This window comes from Staurois parvus, unplaced genomic scaffold (genome assembly GCF_062004578.1).
Source record: "Staurois parvus isolate SC_StPar_1 unplaced genomic scaffold, SC_StPar_1.0 ptg000432l, whole genome shotgun sequence".
Classification (NCBI taxonomy): domain Eukaryota; kingdom Metazoa; phylum Chordata; class Amphibia; order Anura; family Ranidae; genus Staurois; species Staurois parvus.
Genome location: NW_028318228.1, coordinates 11219069 through 11228956, shown reverse-complemented (window position 1 = coordinate 11228956; position 9888 = coordinate 11219069). Strand labels below are relative to the sequence as shown.

Here is a 9888-nt window from a genome sequence, read left to right as displayed (position 1 = left end):
ATGGCAGCCTGAAGACCTTCTGTACATAAGTACTAAGATATAAGTCAGATTTTAGACATCCTCTGCACCAAAAATGTAATTCTTAGTGAAATACCTCCAAAGGGAAATCACGTCTAAAGGGATTCAGACCCTGCCACTTTCCTCATTAGAAAAAGGAAATCCTGCCTAAAGGGATGCAGACCCTGACACTTTCCTTACTAGAACCCTGCAAGTGCAACCAGCTGATTGATAAATTTAAAATTACTCCCATTCACATTCACTCTGTACATGGACACAAACAAAAAGCTATTTCTTCAGAATAACAAAAGGAATAAAATAAAAAGAATAACAAAGTTTGTTACAATTCTTGCAATGTACATAGGTCACCCAGAGGGGAACATTTGGGTAATGTGGTTTTACTCGTTAACAACCATATTAAAGAGGTGCTCCAGTCAGTTACAAAAAAATGAATACATTAGCTGCTGACATGGACAGACACTCACCAGCCCAGAGATCCAGTGCTGTCATCACCTGGCTGGTTCTTTGTCGGTCTTTGGGTCCCTGGCACTGCCATCTTCCTTGTGGGAAGCCCGTTGTAACTTCCTGATGTTTCACAGCTGGCTTCCCACTGCACATGCCCTTAGATGCTCTGCACTTTCTGAATAGTTCCACAGTCTCCTGGGACATGTGACATGTCCTAGGAGGTTGTGGGTTAGCAGTGGGTATGTAAGCTGTTGGGGGTAGGTGGATGGCATTTTTTCCATGTTCCCCTCCTCGTTAGGTGCCAAGTCTGGGTCACATGAGAGGACTACCCCCAGGATGGGTTCTTCTTTTTCACACTCGGTGCTTTGGACAGGGTCACTCGCCTTCAACATTGGGCACCATTACTGTGCCATGCTCATCAATCCCCCAAGACAAGCCAGGGAGTCACTTTCAGAGATAACTGAACCTTAAGGCAGACCCCCAACCCAAAGATGACTGTACACCATGTACACATGAACAGATAAACCTTTACTGCAGGATTTTCAATACAACAGATTAACAAGGTCCTTCTCCCTAACTAACCATACCTGCACAGGCAAGTGTCCATATTGGCAGTATCCAGAACACTGGCATCTTCAGAGACGACAGCAGGTCCCAGCAGCCCCCCTACATGGAAAAGGCTTCCCATGCAGATCTCCAGTAGGACAGGCGAACCCCAGCAGGAATCAGGCTGCAGGAACTCTAAGTGTGCTCTGATCTGGACCCATGTTCCTCTTATCAACACAGGACTAGTGGGTCAGGCCCAGAAAGCCCGCAAAGACAACCCCTGGAACAGTGGTAGTGCAAGTTAACCCCATCCCTCCTGGCCAGGGCAGCAACTAACTACCTAGTAGACATCCTGCCTACAGGTGGATGAGGGGATTTGCAGGTTACATTAATGGCAGAGAAGGAGGATGAGCAGAACTTCTCTTTTCAGATAAAGTTCCACTTTATTTTACCTTCCACATTGATTCCAATGCATTGCAACATAATGGCAACATTTTTTTCATCCTGTCATTGTGTCTGGAACAGTCTTCTCAGCTCTGATTTATTATTTTCAAAGCAAGGAGGTTCCCATGCAAGTTCCCTTAGCAGAATAAAAATAGTAACAAATGTCTTGTATCCTCGGGCTATAACCTTTATAAATGCTTATTTAGTCCTTTGAGTATCTAAGAGCAGCAACAGCAGACGCCAGGCCACATTTTGGTGTAAATAGTAGCACAAGCATGAGGACCTACAATGATTATACTCAGCTCAATAAGGGAAGCTCACTGTTAGAGAAACTGTAAAATGAGTAGAATTACCAAGACATTTGGCAGGATCACTAAGGAGGATTGTCACCCTAGGAAGAAAAAAGTAAAAGTAAAATACTGCAGCTGATGACTTTCAATCAATGGACACTGACCTGTCCAGGGATCTAGCGCTGTTCTCTCCTGGGCCATCTCTTCCTGGTCTTATGATCAGGGCCATCTTAATGCATGGGCAGTATCCATTGGCCCCAGGTGCATGGGGGCCCCATGATAATCTTGCATTACATCATAATTGCCAACTGTCCCATATTTGATAGTCATGCTTTTTTACTAAGCTGTCCAGATTGCCATGCCCTGGGCAGTGTACCCGAATCTGGGCTATGTGGACAGTAGCAGCCTGTCACTGGTCTAAATCTACAATTGGAATGACATCTCCACTCCCCATACTGTGCCCTTTGTGCTGATTAGTCTTTGCTATATGGCATGTTTTCTTATTGTTTAAAACCCATACATTATGGACTATGGGATTTGTAGTGTGCATAGAGCAGTGTACATGACCACAACTAATGTGCATTACTCATTCCAAACAAATGAAAGTGATGGAGAAGGTTGGGAATTCACATAAGATGTTACAGCAAGCTGAAAAACACAGTAAAAAATTATTTCATGAAAAAAAGACTATAGAGCCATTAGGTAGTGGATGTGAATGGATTATGTTTGGAAAGTAAATACATTATATTACCTAGTGTCACTTTAACCACTTGACCTCCAGAGGATTTACCCCCCTTAATGACCAGGCCTCTTTTTGCTACTCGGCGCTGCACTAATTCAACTGATAATTGCGCGGTCATGCAATGCTGCACCCAAACAAAATTTACGTCCTTTTTTTTCACGCAAATAGAGCTTTTTTTTGGTGGTATTTGTTCACACTATAAACAAAAAAAGGCCAAAAATTTTGAAGAAAAACAATATTTTTTACTTTCAGCTATAAAAAATATATAGTAAACTCAAAGTTGGTTATAAATTTAGGCCAAAATGTATTCTGCTCCATGTTTTTGGTAAAAAAAATCTCAATAAGTGTATATTGATTACTTTGTGTGAAAGTTATAGCGTCTACAAACTATGGTATAGATACTGCAATTTACGCCATTTTTCTGCTATACAGCGCTGCGCTAGTTTAACGGACAATTGCGCGGTCATGCAATATGGTACATAAATGAAATTTACATCCTTTTTTCCTACAAATTGAGCTTTCTTCTGGTGGTATTTGATCGCCTGTGCGGTTTTTATTTTTTGCGCTATAAAAAAAAAGGCTGACAATTTTGAGGGAAAAAAACAATATTTTGTACTTTTTGCTATAAAACATGTCCAGTAAAAAAAAATTTAAAAATCAAATTTAGTCATAAATTTCTGCCAAAATGCATTCTGTGACATGTCTTTGCTAAAAAAAAAATCCCAATACGTGTAAATTAATTGGTTTACGTGAAAGTTATAGCATTTACAAATGGCGGGAAAGATACTGGGATTTTTAGTTTTAGTTTTAGTACTAATAATGGCGGCGATCAGCGACTTATGGCGGTGATCAGTGACTTATGGTGGCAATCAGCGACTTATGGCGGGACTGCGGCGGACATTCTGACATTGGGGGGTACTGACTTGGGGTCACTGACATCCCCAGTGACACCAATACAGTGATCAGTGCAAAAAAAACCCCACTGACACTGTACTAATGGCACTGGGGAGGAAGGGGTTAAGTTTATTTTGCAGGGAAGGGTTATCTGTGTGAGGGGGAGTGTTTTACTAGGGGGTGGGGGGGTGTACTGCAGGGGACATGGCTGATCGGGAGAGAGAAACTCTTCTGTCCCAATCAGCTTGTCCTGGATCTGTCAGGGAACTGACAGAAAGCACAGTTACTGCAGCTGTGCTCTCTGTCAGCGATTGCCACCGATCGCCGGGACATAGCCGGTAACGACCAGCTGTGACCCGGCGACTGACATCCGCGGCTGTGATCGGCGGGACAGGTAGGGCGGCAGCGCGCTTTGCGTGCGCTCCCTACCTGTTTACAAAACACACGTTTTAAAATGTGCTTTTGCCCAGCCGTGCCGCCCTGCCGCCGTATTTATACAGTGGCTGGGCGGCATGTGGTTAAAGGTAAATCACACCATTTCTTTTTCTGTCTAAGCTTCAGTGGGTGGGGTGAAATGCGTCACAGGGGTCAGGCCATCACCTACACTTACATGCACCAGGCTGGTCAAGTGGTGTCCCACATCTTCTGTATACATGTGAGCACTTCGGGATGAGTGACAAGATGCCTGCACATAACATCTGAGTTCCAGCGGGCAGCACATCACATCACATCTTGGGCTTGGAGAACCATTTTAAGGTTGAAATGCAGGTGAAGCAGATACAATCATAATCCAATACTTTTGTAGTGGAGTCCCTCTTTACCCACCTTGCTCAGCAGTGGGTGCAGGCTGTGTTAAAGTGGTTGTAAACCCTTACATATACCCAGTGAAGTGACAGGCCTCATGTGATACACAGAGATGAAACAAATACTCCTACATAAGTTGTACCTGTTTATCTGCAGTTCTCTCTCCTCTACAGCTTCCTAAAGCACACATTGTACACAGCCTTTATGAATGTCAGAAGGCAGGGGGCGGGAATCTGTCACACACTGCACAGCATAGAGAAAGGAGCTGAGTGTAATCTGAAACCTGACTGGAGAGAAAGGACACTCCCCCTCTACATAGTCTCATAGAAAAACATGCACAGCTGAAGCTGTTAATCACCTACTGTGTGCCTGGAGAAGGTGGGAACATCCCCTAAGATTCCCCGCTGTCAGTATAAGTGATCAGAAGTGACACATGCAGATAGAAGAGGCAGGAGAGAGGCAAAAATTAGCCTATGTGTTTTGAATAGAGACAAGTACATATTGTAGTGAATATGCTTTGTTCATTTTTCATTTCGAAGGTTTACAACCACTTTAACAGGTCCAGGGAACCCTCCAGTCGACCATTTGCTCTACCAGCTGCAGTTAACCTCCTTGCAAGGAAACCATGGGTACCTATGTTTGTACTAGACTGCACCATACTATTTAAGCCACAGCGATTCTCCCTTATAATGTGTTCTATAGGAATCTATTATTCTGTGCTGCCACTTAGGCTGCTTTCACACTGAGGAGTTTTTGAAGTATTTTTGCGTAAAAAAAAACACCTGAAAAGCTCAAGAAAACTGCTTTCCTGTGTATGTGAATGTATATCTATGTATGTTTTCACACTGAGGCGTTGCACTTGCGGTGCGGTGTAAAAACGTCTGCTTGCAGCATCTTTGAGGCATGTTTGAGGAGTTAAAAAAAAGCCTTACAAACGCCTCTTCCCATTGAAATGAATGGTAACCGCCTCAAAAACGCTCCAAAAGGCTTAAAACCACTCCATAAATTCACCACACAGGTGGGAAGGTCTGGCTGTTTTAGCTGTTAGCAGGGTTCCCCACAGGCAGAATTGATAGCAATTAAAAATTTATTTTAAAAACGGCGTGGGGTCCCCCCCAAAATCCATACCAGACCCTTATCCGAGCATGCAGCATGGCAGGTCAGGAAAGGGGGCAAGGGGATGAGCTTGCACCCCCCCCCCTCCTGAACCATACCAGCCCACATGCCCTCAACATGGGGGAGTGAACATGGGGGAGTGCTAAATATTCCACGGTCAACTGTTAATGGTATTACAGTTGTGTTCAAACGTTTACATACCCTGGCAGAAATTGTGACATTTTGGCATTGATATTGAAAATATGACTGATCATGTCACAAAATGCTCTTTTATTGAAGGATGATGATTATACGAAGCCATTTATTATCAAATAGTTGTTTGCCTCCTTTTTAAATCATAATGATAACAGAAATCACCCAAATGGCCATGATCAAAAGTTTCCCTTCCCTGGAATGTTGGCCTTGGTACAGACACACAAGGTGACACACACAGGTTAAAATGCCAATTAGAGGTTAATGTCCCACATCTGTGGCTTTTTAAATTGCAATTAGTGTCAGTGTATAAATAGTCAATGAGTTTGTTAGCTCTTACCTGGAAGCACTGACTAGGCTAGATACTGAGCCATGGGGATCAGAAAAGAACTGTCAAAAGTCCTGCATAACAAGATAATGTAACTTCATAAAGATGGAAAAGGACATAAAAAGATGTCACACTAAACTGAAAGTTTGGAAGTCACATGAAGTTTGGAAGTCTTTAGACAGTTGGTGACTTCTACACACTGTGTGCTTCAGCATGTGCTGACTCTGCTCTGTCATTTTACGTGGTGTTGTTCCCAGTTGCTTTCACTTTGTTATAATACCACTAACAGTTGAGCGTTGAATATTTAGTAGCCAGGAAATGTCACGGATGGACTTATTGCACAGGTGGCAACCTATCACGGGACCACGCTTGAATTCACTGAGCTCCTGAGAGCAACCCATTCTTTCACAAATGTTTGTAGAAGCAGTCTGCATGCCTAGGTGCTTGATTTTATACACCTGTGACTACGGAGGTGATTGGAAAACCTGAATCCAATGATTTGGAGGGGTGTCCAAATACTTTTGGCAATATAGTGTATATATACAGTATATATCATTTACAATCACCTTAACACACAGTGATTTTCTCTTATACTTTGCTCTGTAGTAATCAGTTATTCTGTGGTGCCACCGAGCTCTCTTAGTGGGAAACTGGTTTTAGAAATCCCCTGTTACTACAATAGTTGCATTTCCTGTTATTTTTTGCTCTGTGCTTATTGCTTACCCCGTAACTGTTTTATTTCCATTGTCAAATTATCCTGCATCAGGGGCGGACTGACCATTTGGAAACTCGGGCACTGCCCGAGGGCCTGGGGTCAGTAGGGAGGCCCATGAGATGCCCCTGGCACCTTTTTCATAGGCTTTTGTGCGTTTGGGCAAGGACACAGGGGCCCCATGATCCCCTATTGCCCGGGGGGCCCCATGAGTTGTCAGTCCGCCCCTGTCCTGCATTCATTCAGTAAACACATTGCTGTTTGTCTGATCATTTGGCTAGTAATTTTAGACTGCCCACCAAACGCACTCCATTCAAGTGAATTAGGGATATGTCACAGGCACACCAAGGATCTTTGAAATAGCATTCAAAGGTTTATTGAAGCAATCACATATGACATCACAGTATAAACCAGTGACATTTTGGGGCCGTGCAGGACCCCTTGTTTGGGCATGTGTCTGAAGGTCTGAAGATGCAGCAACTTTGAGGCATGTTTGAGGAGTTAAAAAAAAGCCTTACAAATGCCTCTTCCCATTGAAATGAATGGTAACCGCCTCAAAAATGCTCCAAAATGCTTAAAACCGTTCCAAATACACACCACACATGTGGGAAGGTCTGGCTGTTTCATCTGTTAGCAGGGTTCCCCACAGGCAGAATTGCCAGCAATTAAAAATTTATTTTAAAAATGGCGTGGGGTCCCCCCCAAAATCCATACCAGACCCTTATCCGAGCATGCAACATGGCAGGTCAGGAAAGGGGGCAGGGGGACGAGCTAGCACCCCCCCTCCTGAACCATACCAGCCCACATGCCCTCAACATGGGGGAGTGCTAAATATTCCACGGTCAACTGTTAATGGTATTACAGTTGTGTTCAAACGTTTACCCTGGCAGAAATTGTGAAATTTTGGCATTGATATTGAAACTATGACTGATCATGTTACAAAATGCTCTTTTATTGAAGGATGATGATTATATTTCTTGCCTGTGACATATCCCTAATTCACTTGAATGGAGTGCGTTTGGTGAGCAGTCTAAAATTTCTTCGGGCATGTGTCTGAAGGTCTGAAGATGTCCATTAGTTATGACAAAACAAGCTGGACAGGGCTTTCAGTGATGTCCCTTCTCGTCCACGAAGAGCAGACCAGAGCGGCATTTCTGGGTTTCTATGTAACTATGTGGCAAGCACATGTGAATGTATTGGTTTTAATATTTTTAATTCTTATAAATAATACTACACTATGTTGGCTTTCCCCTCTCTATTTCTTATGGCTGCCTGTGTACTGAGGTATAAAAAATTGAGTTTTGACTGACAACATGCAAATGGAATAACCCTATGCCGCACCAGCTGAGGGATATTGGAGTACCCAGAGAGATCCACTAGTGGAGATAAACAGATTATTGGATGACTCTTATGCTAATGATGAGAGTCGTATACCTCTAGTGAGTGTGGGAGTACAGACAGGGGGCCACTGAGCACTTTTTTATGCATAAACTGGAGACAGAGAGAATTTATTATCATTGATCACAATTTATAGTTGAATTACAGTATATAGTTAGTCTGGTTGAAAAAAAGACAAAAGTCCATCCAGTTCAACCATTTAAAAAAAAAAAAAAGTTGTAATCCTATACACACAGTTGATCCAGAGGAAGGCAAAAAACCCAGAAAACCCAGAAAAGCATGATCCAATTTGCTCCTGCAGGGGAAAAAATTCCTTCCTGATCCCCCAAGAGGCGATCGGATATTCCTTGGATCAACTTTACCTATAAATTATGAGTATTTCTTATCACATTATATGTGGGTGCTGGTGATGTATCTGTCAATGAAGATGGCCGGTGCAATGTCTACCACAGCTAAGACCATGCAAGCAGTAAACAAGAAGATGGATCCACAGAAAACCCTTCAAACGATGCAAAATTTCCAGAAAGAAAATATGAAAATGGAAATGACAGAAGAAATGATAAATGACACATTGGATGATAGACATTCGCAGTTCCCGGCAAGAGAGGAGTAGAGATGGCTCGTACCAAGCAGACCGCCCGCAAGTCCACCGGAGGGAAAGCTCCCCGCAAGCAGCTGGCCACCAAAGCCGCCCGCAAGAGCGCCCCGGCCACCGGCGGAGTGAAGAAGCCTCACCGCTACAGGCCCGGCACCGTGGCTCTCCGAGAGATCCGCCGCTACCAGAAATCCACCGAGCTGCTCATCCGCAAGCTGCCCTTCCAGTGCCTCGTCCGAGAGATCGCCCAGGACTTCAAGACCGACCTGCGCTTCCAGAGCTCCGCCGTCATGGCTCTGCAGGAGGCCGCAGAGGCTTATCTCGTCGGACTCTTCGAGGACACCAACCTCTGCGCCATCCACGCCAAGAGGGTCACCATCATGCCCAAAGACATCCAGCTGGCACGCCGCATCCGCGGAGAGAGGGCCTAGACCCCTCCCGCAACAGACATTCCACGGAGATTTTTGTTTGTGAAGTATGTGGGTGCGTGTGTGAAGATATGTCAGAGGGAGAGTTTGGCTGGATGTATGATGCAGTATGTGGGAGGGAATGTGATGCGGAGGTACGGATGGTGTAGTGTGGATTTACGTAGGCCGATGAGCTTTAGGGCTCCTTGGTACTACGTTAGGATTGATAGAGGAATGGAGAAGTTTGGGTTGAGTGAGATTGGGAGGGAGGTTTGGGAGGATGGGAAGAAAGTGAGAGGTGTGTTGGAAGCAAGTGAGGAGATGGAATGGGTTAGTGGTTTGACTGTGGTGGAGAGTGAGAAGACATGGCGGAATGTGGGGATGAAAGATTTGGAAAGGCGACAGAGTGATATTGCGTGGATGGGTGTGCATGGGTGTTTGCCGGTGAGAGTGTTTCAGCGTAGGCGAAGAATGGCGGATTCTGAATGTTGTCCGAGAGTTGGGTGTAGGGGTATGGAAAGTGTGTGTCATTTGTTTTGGGAGTGTGATTTTGCGAAAGGGGCGTGGAAGAAGCTGGAGAGAATGATTGAGGGATTGGCTGGGGTAAGATTGTTGACATATGAGATGGTGTTGTATGGTTTGTGTAAGGCGGGGAAGAATGAAGTAAGAGCGTTATGGATGTTGGTATGTTGTGCAAAAGAGAGTTTGTGGGATGCGAGGAATATTGCTGTGTACGGGGGGGAGTGTATGAGTGTGGACGAGTGTGCGGCTATGGTCCGTGGACGGCTCTATAGGTATGGGCATTACGATCGCCTAAAGCTGGGGGCTGTGGAGGCAGGGAAGATCTGGAAATTTAGTTCATGGAAGTCATGGACAGTTTGAGTTTGGCTATGGTACTGTACAAGTCATAATAATGCCGCAGAGGTGTTGTATAAAATCTTTGTTTTGACCAATGCAT

General features: G+C 44.4%; 1 protein-coding gene across 1 annotated transcript; it reads left to right on the top strand.

Moving 5' to 3' along the window:
• The first annotated feature begins 8531 nt into the window (after window positions 1-8531).
• Window positions 8532-8954, top strand: LOC149454391 (histone H3-like). Its single transcript, XM_089687615.1, has one exon. The coding sequence runs from the start codon at window positions 8544-8546 to the stop codon at window positions 8952-8954; it is 411 nt and encodes a 136-aa protein (XP_089543741.1). The 5' UTR covers window positions 8532-8543.
• The last annotated feature ends 934 nt before the right edge of the window (window positions 8955-9888 follow it).